The sequence below is a fragment of the Fusarium solani genome (assembly GCF_023522795.1).
Source record: "Fusarium solani strain SB1 chromosome Unknown bctg00000001, whole genome shotgun sequence".
Taxonomy (NCBI): domain Eukaryota; kingdom Fungi; phylum Ascomycota; class Sordariomycetes; order Hypocreales; family Nectriaceae; genus Fusarium; species Fusarium solani.
The window spans coordinates 4,458,016-4,471,931 of record NW_027072156.1 but is presented as its reverse complement, the minus strand read 5'-3'; the positions used below and the strand labels follow the sequence as shown (position 1 = coordinate 4,471,931).

The following is a 13,916-nucleotide window of genomic DNA, read 5'->3' as shown; positions in this document are numbered from 1 at the left end:
AAATCACTCAACTCGTGTATCCTGTCTTGCTTCGGGCTCCGGTCTCCTCACCTTGACACCTGCACAACATTCTGCGGGGCCAGCTAACAAGGGATGATCAATTGAACACGGCGGTCGATCCATTTTGTTTTGTTGACTCGGGTCGCGTCATGATGAAAGCACAACTGAGGGTTGGACCACCAATGGCTAGATCCTTGGCCTGCAACCATGTCAGGACTAAGGCGAGCTGAGCTGGCACGGGGATCAAGGAAGAAAAAGAAGAGGACCACCAGTACATACATGGTATTAGCGTATCCTTCGCCAAGGGAAGCTATGAAGCTATAATGAGGATGAGCAAATAATATGTGGAAGACTTCTAGAGCGTTGCCTTCTATGACGATAATATCCTCTTCTCTTATCTAACATTCTACCAAGAGTAATTGCGTCATAAAGAAGAAGCATTTGACAAGAGCTAGAAGTACCTTGGGCCTTCGGGTGCCTCATTTATTTTTCAACCCGCGTGTTGGCCAAAGCTCGCCTCCCGTGCTCTGGACCATCTGCCCCTTGGCCTGAGCAACTCACTAGTCCACGAGGCTTGCTGGATTTACCGAAAAGGGCTGAAGTATTGAAGTTTCTGGGTGCCTGGACTGGACTGGTCTGCAGCTGAGGTGTGTGTCGTTTTGTTTACTTTGCCACCCGAGATGTTAAAGGGTCCAAAGGAAGGGCACAGGATCAACGGTCCTCTTGATGATGAACGTCAAAGCATCCAGGGGCATGGCTGACCCATGGCTTCGGATCCCTGGACCTTTCAGGTGGAGGCGGAGGCTCCAATTTCGAGACCCGCCCTGGGGACGAAGGATTAATCCCCGATCTAATGGGACGTCAGAGACTAACTAACTAATAGATGGGCTTAGATTAACCACGGATTGATAGAGCTCATTTCAGCATGGACTTTGAGCTTCGCTCTTTCAGGACAGGACGGACAGCGAGATTACGCCATGATTTCTTCAACCAGAGCCAAGACTCTCACAACGCCCATCATCATGCAATTCCCCGCTACTGGGGTCCGGCAGGACCGGCCTTGACTTTTCCTTTGACGTTGGGTCCCTCTCAAAGAGGGTGACGGCATGATGCTGAATGCATGCTGCACAGCTGAGTCAAGGGTTGCGTGGACCTCCTACAGGCGTGTGCCGCGTCGTGGTGGTGTTCACAGGCAGTCCGATAGATCGGATCGGAGCTGAAGCAGCCAGCCACACATGGAGATGGGCAGACAAATGGGGGGAGGCTCTCCTGTTTCTGAACCCGGTCAATGGGTCTTGTTTCGCTGTACAACCTTGGGACGTGGGATGAGAGAGGCCAACAGTGTCGAGTGTATGTAATGCATGCATCAGCTCACGCCGAGACGAAGCATAATGTTGACACAGCGGGGTCCAGATCTGGTGGTTTCCACGGCCGATCAGAGCCTTGTTGCCAGCTGAAGCTCTCTTGCTTCTGGCGGTCGGCGAGCTGCTTGCAGGGATCGCCATCTTGTGGGACAAGATGAATGGGTCGCGCTAATACCGGTGGCTTGAAGGGTGTCTCACAAGCTCTTGTCTTGGGTGCGAGTGGCCCATCTCCAAACGCAAATTCCGACCGTCGGGGGGCTTCCTAGCCGAGAGGAACCAATTCCCCAGGGCTTGCCTGGGTTGTTCTGGACTGGCCTCGCGTTGACGCGCGCGTGCGATGCAGTAGCTAAGGTAGCTATTAACCCAGGCCTGTCCCCTGAGGTGATCTCCCGCCTGGCGAATTCTCTCTTTCTTGAGATTCCCTGCGTGGCACTCGTTCCTCATCATGGAACCCCGGGCTTAACGACTGGCTCCCCAAGAGAGGCGACATGTCGGGTTTCTTTTACACCCTTTGAACTTCGCCGTCCTCCCTTTTTGCCGTTCCCGACGACACGAAGCACCCTTGTTTCAACCAACAAAAAGCTACAAAGATCGCAGGCCGATTGGAAGGAGGGGACAAACCATTGAACGCCTCTCGGAGTTGACCTCTGGGGAAGGAAAACGCCAAAAACAGATTTCGCGGCCCAGGTACAAAGGCTTGGCCTGCAAGATCCCGTCGACACGGCTGGCAGCATTGCTTGTTGAGCCGCGCATTGCTTTCGCATCACTCTTTGCATATTTTTTTATGACCAAGGGGAGGGGAAGTCCTTTGAGACCTTTCTTATATATACGACCTGGGGAGTTTCAGCACACCTTCACAACGATACGAGGGAATCTTTCATCCAACCTTTTTTTTCTTCAATGGCAGGCTCGAGGAGGAGTCCTCGTTTGAGGCAGTTTGGTGACTTTCTCGAGGCTAGAACTGATCCTCATCCTTCTGTGCAACGGTGGGATGGTGCTGCAAGGACATGTACTGACTGGGACAACATCCGCCGGGTGAGTTGGTATCTACTCTCGTGGCGGCCAAAGACTAATGATGGAATATAGGACCCGGAGCTCTGGTTCAGGAACGGAAACTGCCTGGTTCACTTATATGGAAGAGGACAGTCGAGAAGAGGCCCCTCATTCAAGGTGCCCTTCTCAGCCCTGCTGGAGACACAATGTTACCCCCTCATACAGCGATTCCTCTTCTGGGAGGGCATTCAGACACCAAATGTACGAGAACTCATCCTCTGGAGTCGAAGGAACCCCATGCGAAAAGTCGAGCTGTATATCCCACCGCCACCGACGACAGACAAGACGCAGGCATTCCACTACCACTTGGCAACTCGCAACTTTTTCGCATGGGTGTTTCGGAGATCAATGGTCGGATCAAGCCTCGGCGGCGCCCTCATCGGACTCCTTCACAGTATGCACGAGTTTCGCTCCGGCGTTGATGATAACGTGGCGGACATGATGGACTACTTTGACGAGGAGGGATACTTGGATATGGCTAACCAGCCTAACCACGCCTTGGCGATGCTGCAACTGGCAGAGTTCTTTGAGATGAAGGAGCTTTACGTCAGAGCGTTTGCTCACTGCGTTGGAATGAGTGATCGTCTCTTCAACAGTCCCATCTTTCAGGTATTACACACTCGGTGAAGAATGTCGGAATCAAGCCACTGACGACTAAATAGGAACTCAGCCCTGAGTCGCGCAAACTCATTCGCAAAGGCCGGATAGAGATGGAATACCGACTGACTCAGTCAACGACCATGCTCAAGACGTTTCTCGACGACGAGCTCTCGGAGGCGCACCTGAGTGTTTCGGCTGGTGCTCTAGCTCACCTTGAGCGTTTCCGAAGCTTTCTCTTGTCGTTTTACACGACAAAGATGGGGTATTACCCGCCTACTACTGTTGAACCGGATATCGACATTTTTGATCCCCGCATTTATAGGATCATGCGAGAGGATTTCGAGGCTCTTTATGACCTCTTGGTTGATGATGGGTTCACTTCTACTTCTACCATGCCCCCGACAGCTCATGGAGGCATCTGCACACTACAACTCGTGCAATCATTTGATCTTCAACGAGACTACACTCCCCTCGAACACCCTCTCCCTCTCCTCCCCGACCTTAGCCATGGCTCCCGCCGGATGTCGTGGTTCCCTGGACGCGTCACCCTCCGGTCGGATCGCCGGGTCACGGCTCATGCGGCACTGACCAATGCGTCCAACCTGCTGAAACCGGGCGTGTCCCAGAACGACCTCGTGCGAGCCTATCGGAGATTCGAGGAGGATTCCATCATGTCGCCGAATAAAGCGGACAAGCAGGAAAAAGTATCCCTCGCTGACGCTCGCAAGGTCCGGTGGATCCTGATCTATGCCGTCTGTCAGGTTCTTCGGACCGCGACTGATGTGCCGCCTGAGGTTGAGGAGGATCGCGATGAGGCTAGTTACAGCCTCTGTATTTCTACTGATAATATTCCGCCTTGGAATACTCCTCGTGAGATGGGTCATATTCTTAGGCGGCAGACACAACTTGTTACTGGCTTTGACTGGAGTGTGCATGAGGACTCGCACATGGAGGAGTCAAGTGGCAAGATTGAGATCAAGCCCGATATCGACTATTTCGCTCTTACTCACAAGGAGCGTCCTTCGAGTCACTGTGGCTCTGGCAAGATTGAACGCCGAGCCTCACTTCCTGCACGTCCATCACGGTCAAACTCGTTGACCCAGGCCCTAAGTCGTTCCTCGACTATACGACGTTCCATGCGCATGTTCAAGTCTTCGCCAGCCAGCACACCTCCGCAGACGGTGACGCCGCCTTCGCGACCCATGTACCACGAGATCGTTGTGCATGGGTATGGCAACGGTACCAACGACGTGAACTTGGAGTCTGAGGAGCCGTATATCGATGCGACGGGTTGGCCACAGAGGAGTGACTCGACGGGGTCAAAGGGGGACGAACTCGGAGGGTCGTCTCCCGAGAGCATGGAGAGCAACGACGACACGATCGACTCTCCTCTCGATACACCTCCAATTGTCGAGTACTACGTTGAGCCTCCTATACCCAAGGACGTCAAGGCACGACGTGAAAAGAGGCGTGATGTCATGTCCATGGTTGCGCGCTCCGTCTCCGGCCGCGTCTCCAAGCGACGGCCCATCAGCGCCCTCTTCTCCGACACCAAATACGCCGAAAACGTGGAGCACATGGTTGAACGTCACAGCTCCTTCGGGGGCAAATCCAGACGCCATAGCATGCTCCCCGACCTCCGGCGCAAAGGCGGCCTATCCCGCAGCGCCACATTGCCATCCCGCGCGAACGGAGAGGAAGAGCCATATATCATGCATGAAGACTCTGACTGGGCAGTCATGCAAACATTTGTAGAGAGGGAAGACGACGAGATGTTGTCAGCCTGGGATGAATACGCAGGCCTGGGAGGATTGACGGATATGAGTCGTTGAGGTTTTTTTTACGACTGTACTTGTGCCCGCTCAGCAAGCGGTGATTTCTTTTATTCTGTCTTGTTGTTTTTAAGGCTTTAGCAGATACCCCCTTATTTTCTCTTATGTATGAATGACATGTCTAGACGAGATAGCTTTACTACCTGCGTTGAGGGATGGAAATTTGCCATGATGGGTCGTACGGATTACTTTAGCGTATTTGTCTGGTATTATTCCACAAAAGATGGGATTGCTCTTTCGCATTCAGTGCTGCATGAGACCTCTGTTGCAATTTAATCTGTTAATCTGCCTCTTCTTTGTTGTCTTCTGTAAGCTTTGCCTGGAAATTAGCTTTCTCTCGTTGTTGACGAGACGAAGATCCGGCCTTACTTTCATGCTGTGATATAGGATTAGACCAAGTTGCGCAGTACGGGGCGCTTGTCAACCATAAATGCAACAAAAGTTGCTCTGCTTTCAATATTTGCATGGTATTCAACATGTTGTTCGCTACACCTCCAACACCACCGCTTCGATATGGTTGTGTCGTTCAGCTATACCAGCCATTTTGGTTCCACCTCACCTGTAACCTGTCAGCAACCACATCAAAAATGTTTGATCAAACTTGAACTCACCCAGTCTGGGTTAATCTTCTTAAGGTCAGAAATCCCAAGGTTGGCAGCATCAATAGCAATCTCGTACTTGAGGATCTCAATCGCCCTCTCAACGCCCTCGGCACCATAGACATTAGAGTACATGAAGGATCGACCGAGGCCAATGGCCTTGACGCCCAGAGCCAGCAGCTTGATCACATCGGTTCCGTAGCGAACGCCGCCGTCGGCCCAGACTTCGGTCTGCTTGAACACCTCTGGGGCTTCGTTGTGAATCTCGAGCGCAGTCTCGATAGCCGAGGAGACGCCGTCGACTTGGCGGCCGCCGTGGTTGGAAATGATGATGGCCGGCACCTTGTGCTCGACGGCGAGCTTCGCATCTTCGACACTGTTGATGCCCTTGACTACCACGGGGAGGTCGGTAAGACTGGCCAACTTGTCATAGTATTCCCACTATTTCTTGTCAACTGACGAAGGATAACTTTTACACAGCGGCCACGTACGTTGAAAAGAGACAGCTCCTCGCTAATGTTTCTACTGTCAGTCTGTGATGGTTTGTTGGGCAAAGGGAGCGGACTTACTCAGGGTTGAACGAAGACTCAAATCGCCTCCGACGAGGTCGGTTACCGTCAGCGACAGCATCAACGGTAAAGACGATAGCAGCAGCACCAGCTTTCTCACTACGAGCAAGGAGCGCCTTTGTGTTAGTGTCGTTATTGTCAAGGTATAGCTATACGCAGCAGTCAGCCTCTGGGCCTCTCGCACCGAAATCATGGCTCATCTTGCCTGCTGGAAGAGAATCTGCCCCTCCGCCTTTTCAGCGGCAATCTCCTCGATCGTCTTGGAGGCAAAAATTGACGGCTAGCTGGTGGTTAGATAGAGATTCCCATACACGAGGCGGGAAAGGACATACAATGTAGAGAATGTCTCCAGCAGCAGCGCCCTTGACAAGGCCCGACTCGGCTTCAGGGTGGCATCGGATGCCCTGAGCTGCTGGACTAATATAGAAGGGTCCCGAGAAGTTATGACCAAGGATAGTAGTCCTAAAGACCTCGGTTAGCAATCGAATCACCACATTTGTCTTCAACCATCAGGACTTACGGCAGTGAATTCCTGACCTTGGTGATGTCGGTCAAAGCCCTCTGCTTGAATGTGTATCTTTGAAAGGCCTCGAGATTGTTCCGGTAGGACCACTCTCCTCCAGCACCGTGACGGAACCATGAGTAGTTGCTCTGTGGCAGGTAGTTACGAGCAGCAAAGTCAAAATCGTGGAGGGTAGCGATGGCAGAAATGTTGGGCAGGGTGCCAGGCTCGATTTCACCAAGGAACTCTTCAAGACCAATATCAGGCTCATTGAGGAACGGACGAGCTGCAAAGGCACCAGATGCCAGGGCAGCTGTAAGCAACTGAGGACGCATAATGAAAGGGGTTTCAAGCTAAGACCTCGATCAAGGGTGTAAGCTGCACTGCCGTTACCTTGATGCAGGAACCGAGCATGCTCTCACAGCTTATATATGTCGAGAGCATTCATACATGCTAAGACCTCGGTTTCGAGGCGGCCGCCGTCTAACATGGCAAATTATTTAGGAACCGGCATCGGACTTGGCAGAGAGCCTCCATCGGGCGAAAGTTCCAAGTTTGGTGCAAGTGATGTATTCCGCAAGCCGTAAATGGAAAGAGAGCAACCCCCACGGGGCGATGTTCCTGCAACCCAAGAATGCGGACTTTCGGTGGGAGGGCTGGTGGGAGCATGCAGGAACCATTATATATCCCCACGTTTGATGTTACTATGGCTTGGTCAACCATAATCACACAAACTCGCAAATGAAAAGACCAGGCAAAAACAAAAACAAAAAACAGGTCGGTATGCTTGGTTAAAAGGCTCGATGAGGACTCGGGAGGGGCTGAGCAACCTAACAGGAGAAATAATACAACCGTAACACAACTTAAGCTTAATAAACCCAAGGTTCCATGACACACGGGGTGCCGGGGGTTTAAATGGCCCGCAGTCTGTGGAGGTGTTTTATAATCTTATCAGATCGAACAGGGGTCTTAATAACTTAGGAGGTTCATAGTCGATCACTGTAAAGCTCACATGTTGGCTTGGCGAGAGAGAGAGCCAATAGGTAACTCCTACTCCGATTCCTCTTCCGGTTCATCCTCCGATACATCCTCCCTCATGTACTCCCATTCCTCCTCCGTAAACACCTGGCTTCGACAATACCCCTGCTCAGTTGGTCGGACATAGCCTTCTGGCGTTATCTCCGCTGCGCTTCTCATCTCGGAGCCCTCCCGTTCCTCGGCATCTATCAATCGCATCCCCGTTTTCTTCTCGTTTAGCCACAATATGGGTGCCTTCCTGGGATACCTTTCCCTCCACTGGGCCTCGGTGAGTATACCAAGCTCCTCGTCCTCGACCCGCGTCGCATGAGGATCAACAGCCGCGGGCAGCTTCGGGCCTGTAGTCAACATCCTCCACGGGCGCCCTGCGGCAAGGTCATAAAGTGGACCTTTGCCCAGCGTTACAAACGTTCCGCCATCGACGCGGATATACCAGGCGTACTCGTTGTCGTTTAGGGGTGCAATGTGGGTGATCGGGAAGGCCCAGGTTGTGGTTCCGTTGTGGCCTCTTTTAACATGGCACCGCAGCAAGGTCCAATATGTGTCCTTGTTGAAGTCGTCACCGCGCGGAGCGGATCCCAGAACCGTGATTTCGCCTGTATCTGTCACTTGTAACCCCACCGCGTGCTGCAGGCCTCGAATAATCGAGTCCCAGAGTGATCTAGGCGTATGCTGGTGAGAGTACCGATCACCGTCGCCATCGTGGTGGTGGTCACATTGTTTCCTTCCATCCATGCCCACGCAGTCAATATGGAGACTTCGAATGCACGCAAGTTTGATGGGGCGGAAAACGTCACCCGAGTCCCACATGCCTAGCATAGCATCACATATAGAGGCGAGGTCGATGTGGACATGATGCATGCGAGGCAGCAAGCGGCGTATGTCCTCACAAAGGTGCGTCGGGTCGCCGTCAACCCCCCTGATCATGTCCCCATCCCCGCCTCGCGTGGCAAGCTCCAGATTCACACAACTTGCAGGGAGTGCTTTGAGAACGGTCGAGATGGTTGACCTGAGAATCCACAACTTGAGTTTGGGCTCCCCGGGATGTGTTGTCAGGGAGAAAGACTCAAGTGCTTCCATGTGCGCAATGACGTCTCTCGCCAGCAGAAGAACTTGTGTGTCTAGCCGCTTGTATGAAGTCGTATTCCATTCGCCATCTTTCTGAATGGGTCGGAGAGTCAGGGACCGGGTGACGGAGCGGATAGCCTGACGATCATGGCATGCCGGGAAACGATCCATCTGATCGCCGCCAAGCAGTACCAGATCCTTATAGAGTATTGAATGCGCAACATCATGCCACTCCTGGTTTACCAGTAGACAGGAGGTGAAGGTGGATCTTCCATTTTGAGTGTGGCTGAGGTTCTGGAGTATTCTGAACAAAAGTTCAGCTGGGATAGCTCTGATATTGGCAGTCATCTGAGGCAATTCGGCAACGTGAGTCGAGCTCGGTGTTGGAAAAAGATGAACAGGGAAGGGCTGAGGTTGCAGTGAGATTCACAAGAAAGGTGTAAAGAGCTGGTGAACAAAGATTGGGGATTGATCGACTCGGCTGTTTGTTACTGGTGGCAGATGCTATCTATAATTGTCCTTCAATATATCATCTATAGTTTCAGGCAACAGCGACGTGCCGCGCGGATCTACCTTTTTTCCGCAACTCCAGTCGACATGGAAATACAGATCGAGGGGATTGCTTGCTGTGTGACAGACAGGTTTTCATCCCGTTTACGGGCAAGGGTTTCCCCTGTTGCAGGTCGAGAGAGATAGGCGAGAGCAGCGGAATATTCATGCAATACAATATAATACAATAATAAATTTAACTTAATTTATTATGTAAAGTTTAATCTTTTAAATCCTGTGACTAATATATACTCGCTTTAAAGAGAGCCCCTACCGGGGCTTAATATTCTTAACTAAGTTACCTCTCTTCTTCTACAATGGTCTCGTTAAAATTCCCAAGCAAATTGCTTTTGGCGGTTAATACCCCAGACGGCTGACTTATCGACCTACGAGGCTTGGAAAGTTGCATGTTGGTCTGGCAGGTGCGGCTGAAAATCGCCTTACCACACGTCGCAAGGCTTTCACAGCCTGATCCCAACATGCGCTCCTTCATCATCCTACCAACGCGACCTCATGGACCCGATCTCGGCTCTTAGCCTGGTGGCCAACATCTTTCAGGTCATAGGCTTCACCAATGAGGTTGTCAAAATCTCCAAGCAGATCTGCGACGCTGGGAGTCCCACGGGCCTCTCTGAGCTTGAGAAGATTGCTACTGATGCGCTGAACACGGCTGACGATATCACGAAGCGTCTCAGTGGATGCGGGCCTGCGCTTCCGGGGTCTGAAGATTCGGTGCTACTCCACCTAGGGAAGCAGGCCGTACTTATTGCCCAGCAGCTGAAACTTCTCTTGGAGAAGTTGCGAGCGAAGGGCGCCGGGGGAAAGCCTTGGCACACTCTTCGCCAGATCTTCATGACCATCTGGAGCAGAGGTGACATTGACGGGCTCGAGAAGAGACTGGTGGCTATACGCGAGGAGCTTCAGTTCAATGCTGTTGCCCTGATCCAGAAGAAACTCGACGAGCAATCTCTCCGGCTCCAAGATGTCGTCACTAAGCTTGACGACCAGGTCCAGGCAGTCATCCCGCAGCTGTTTGGTCAACTCGATGAAATCAAGTTGCAGAACGACACCATACTGGATAATCAGATTCACAGCGAAACTGTAGCTCATCAACGGCACGAAGAGTTGATGGGCGCTGTGAAGGGAGCAACGTACCAGCCGGGTCAGCTGCTGCCTCCAAACAAGAAGGCGTCCCGCAAGGCGAGAGAAACTGCACAGAAAAAGATCCTGGCGTCGTTATGGTTTGCTATGATGCAGGATCGGGAGGACACGATATACAAGGCATATCACCGGACGTACGAATGGCTCTTTTGCGATCCCGTCGCGGAGCAGAAGCCTTGGGACAACTTCCGCAACTTTCTCTCCAGCGATACGGAGATATACTGGATCACCGGCAAGGCTGGGTCTGGAAAGAGTGCGCTGACCAAGTTTGCCATCCACCACCCTGAGGCCAAGAAGGCTCTGATGAAATGGGCAGACGGGAAACGACTAAATAGAGCACACTTCTACTTTTACTATAGAGGTGCCAAGCTGGAAAAGTCAGAGGTTGGCGTGTTGAGGTCGCTGCTGCATCAGATACTGTTTGGGCGGCGCGAGCTCATCAAGTTTGCTTTCCCTGAGCGCTTCGAGGCCTTTTGCGTTGATCCGCACGGGGGCAAGAGCTTTGAGCCAACCTACTGGGAGCTGAAGAGGGCGCTGGAGGCGCTGTTGAAAAGCCGCCCTGATGAGCGCTTCTTCTTCAGTGTTGACGGGCTTGATGAGTACGATGCAGACAACCATCAGATGGGTGAACTTGTAGACGTGTTCAAGACACTCTCCAAGTTGCTTAATGTCAAACTGCTTCTCGCGAGCCGCCCCTGGGCCGTCTTTGAGGAAAAGCTTGCCGGATATCCAAGGCTTCGCCTCCATGAGCTCACAAGGCCCGACATTGCTAGTTTCGTGGACCAGCAGATCAGTGAGCACCACTCCTCGCAGACAATGTCCAGTAACGACCGCTCGCTCATCAATTCCCTGAAGAACGAGATAGTAGAGAACTCTGCCGGTGTCTTTCTCTGGGTATATCTCGTTGTACGGTCCTTGCTCGAGGGTCTCAACAACCGGGACTCTATCGATGAGCTGCGTAAGCGCATCCTTGAACTTCCGACAGAGCTTGAAGATCTGTACCTGTACATGTGGATTAGGATACCAAAGAGATATCAACCCCAAGTCTCTCGTCTTCTACAGATCCTGGCTTTTGGAACATCCGGCGGAAAAAGTACCAGTCTGCTAGGTCTGGCACTGGCAGAGGAGCTCGACGAGGAGGCCGTCTTTACACTCCCGGTAGCGCCCCTCGAGAGGGAAGAAGCCCAAAATCGGATGAAATCTATGGAGGCTCGCATAAACTGTCGGTGTCTAGGCCTCATTGAAGTGCAACGCGCCAAAGACGTCTTAGTTGATAGGTGGAGGACGCCACCCAACTCAGACCGTTACGAGAACAGCGTCGAGGGCGAGCTCGGAAACCCGTTTGTGACGTTTATCCACCGGACCGTGTTCGAATTCATCTCGTCGCCCGAAGTCTATATCCAGCTTGAGGAAGCCACGGCCGCGGCAACAGGGAGGGCTGGTGATCTCTTTCATGTAGAGACTGATCTGTTCCGCCTACTCGTCTTGCGCATCAAGACTTTTGCAGAGGACAGCCTCCACAAGGACATTGATGAAGACTCTGTGTTTCCTCCGACTCTTGAGGGCTTGGTTTACTACGCCCTGTGGATGTGTCGACAAGCCGAGGAGGCGTCGGGGACGGCCCAGACTCGTTTGCTATGGGAGCTGGATAAGGCCATGACCTATCTCTACAACAACGTGTATTACTTCTCCAGCAAATATCACTGGAGTAACGGCCTACGCTTGCAGGGCGAAGTCGGGGTGAGTGGCCTAAGGACAGTGCAGCAGCTCATGATGAGCCAAAGCGACATGCTGTCCTTGGCGGTGCGGCACGGTCTCGTCCACTTTGTCAAGGAGAACGAAGCAGTCAGCAAGTCAATAAAGAGCAAGCCCGGAAGGCCGCTACTGGATTATGCGTTGAGACCTGGCTGCAAATCCCTCGGCAAGGACAATACCCTGAGGCTTCATCGATCATCAGAAATGGTCGCTTACCTCCTCGACAAAGGCGCAAGACCCAGCCAAAAGGCCAGCGGCAAGGCGTTAATGAAGTATTTCGTATGGGACTTGACATCGGACTTGGAGGAAGACGAGACCGCAAAGATAATTTTGCTTTTGCTCCCTTACGCTCGGAAATGTGGACTGGATGAAACAGAATTGAAACGATTGGAAGAAACCCTGAGTACCACCCAGCATGGGGCAAGGTTGGGGCAAGATGTCGACAAGACAGCGCAGGTCCTGGATAAACTCTACCGCGAAGCGCAGATCCAGGGCATGAGGGACAAGCTAAAGTCGAACCGTCTTGTCAAGAAAATCCTCTGTCGTTTTGGAGGTAGACTAGGAGCGTGGCATGTTTGATACAAGACTTGAGATATGTGGCAATTTGGCTTAGGCGTTTGAGGAGTAGGAAATCATTAATTGTTGAAACTTGGATAGGGTATCAATTGCTCAAGGCTCCCGGTCGCGCTTCATAACTCATGCCTCATGGTCGGTTCATCATCTTATAGCTCGACTCGATTAATGAATGAAAACAAACCTATCACAAGCTTACTCCAAGCTTTTCTTGACAGATTGACCGGAAGCCATGGCCAGGCCGTCGAGGATGTTATTCCCAAACACCCAGATCATGTAAGCAGGGAGGATGAGCCAGAAACCGCTGGAGAGGATTAGTATTGTGGATTGATAAGAGGTGGAGGAGACTCACTTGGGGAGCATCCAGAGGTAGAAGATGTCGAGCGGTGTGTTGTGGCTGATATTATCGAAACCGCTGTAGTATTCATTGGCCCCTCGTGTTCAGTCAGTAACATGACTCTCAATGCATTACGGCATCACTCACAGTACAGGACCGTCTTGCTCAGCGTCATGACAGCTGCGCTGAAGCCAATCAACACAGCCAAGGCGCCATCACGGCCACTGAGCGTCCTCCTCGCAGCCCCATCCGTCGACCTGCTGTCGGCGCGCGTCCAGACCAGCCACAGGTAGACCACATACATGAGCGACTCGACAACGTTGAGGGCGCTCTGGGCGCCGGTGAAGCCGTTGTGCGCATCCCAAGACTTGAAGCCATATACGTGATCGACCTTGCCGTATAGTTCGTACGGCACCCACAGCGGCCAGTGGAGGTTCCCGCCGGGCATGGTGCGGGGGCGACCCAGGACGTAGCCTGTATCCCATGCGACGAGAGGGACCGACACGGCGAGCCAGAGGAGGGTGATTGTTGAGGGCGTGTGCCGCCATGTCGCGGATGGGACATTCTCGATCGAGACGCGGCGCTTCTTGGACGTCGTGTTGGCTGTGGTTCGAGGTGCCCGCTTGCGTGTTGTCGACGGCGTTACTGGGGCAAAGTCCGGAGGAGGAGGAGATGGGGAGAGGGATTCGGGAGCGGCGCTTGCTGCGCGAGAGGTGGCTCGGGTTGTGACCATTGTGAAGCTGTCGAGGAGAATGATTGATGCGTCGAAGGAGAGAATGATGCAGTTGAGGAGCAAGAGTAAACAAGGTGATCGTAAACAGGGGGAGCCCAGTTTAAACAACAACCACCCCTCGGAGGAGCAGCCCGGGTTCCGTTCGTGATGGGTTTCCCAAAAAGGCAACTGCCAAAAGGTCCC

The 13,916-nt window shown here is 52.5% G+C and overlaps 5 protein-coding genes across 5 annotated transcripts; 2 read left to right on the top strand and 3 right to left on the bottom strand.

The window, feature by feature from the left end:
- Positions 1-2,264: 2,264 nt before the first annotated feature.
- On the top strand, positions 2,265-4,849 carry MRS44_003500 (uncharacterized protein; the record flags this gene model as incomplete). Its single annotated transcript, XM_046268489.2, has 3 exons — positions 2,265-2,399; positions 2,451-3,026; positions 3,080-4,849. The coding sequence occupies 3 exons, from the start codon at positions 2,265-2,267 to the stop codon at positions 4,847-4,849; spliced, it is 2,481 nt and encodes an 826-aa protein (XP_046137617.1).
- A 526-nt stretch (positions 4,850-5,375) lies between these two features.
- On the bottom strand, positions 5,376-6,854 carry MRS44_003499 (uncharacterized protein; the record flags this gene model as incomplete). The annotated part of the gene is made up of 6 exons (XM_065623232.1): positions 5,376-5,408; positions 5,461-5,889; positions 5,940-5,970; positions 6,018-6,166; positions 6,350-6,479; positions 6,538-6,854. 6 exons carry the CDS (start codon positions 6,852-6,854, stop codon positions 5,376-5,378), a joined length of 1,089 nt encoding a protein of 362 aa, XP_065479304.1.
- Positions 6,855-7,569: 715 nt separating this feature from the next.
- On the bottom strand, positions 7,570-8,973 carry MRS44_003498 (uncharacterized protein; the record flags this gene model as incomplete). The annotated part of the gene is made up of 1 exon (XM_046279360.2): positions 7,570-8,973. The coding sequence occupies one exon, from the start codon at positions 8,971-8,973 to the stop codon at positions 7,570-7,572; it is 1,404 nt and encodes a 467-aa protein (XP_046137615.2).
- Positions 8,974-9,687: 714 nt separating this feature from the next.
- On the top strand, positions 9,688-12,669 carry MRS44_003497 (uncharacterized protein; the record flags this gene model as incomplete). The annotated part of the gene is made up of 1 exon (XM_046268488.2): positions 9,688-12,669. One exon carries the CDS (start codon positions 9,688-9,690, stop codon positions 12,667-12,669), a length of 2,982 nt encoding a protein of 993 aa, XP_046137614.2.
- A 189-nt stretch (positions 12,670-12,858) lies between these two features.
- Positions 12,859-13,733, bottom strand: MRS44_003496 (uncharacterized protein; the record flags this gene model as incomplete). The annotated part of the gene is made up of 3 exons (XM_046280831.1): positions 12,859-12,967; positions 13,016-13,097; positions 13,148-13,733. 3 exons carry the CDS (start codon positions 13,731-13,733, stop codon positions 12,859-12,861), a joined length of 777 nt encoding a protein of 258 aa, XP_046137613.1.
- Positions 13,734-13,916: the final 183 nt, after the last annotated feature.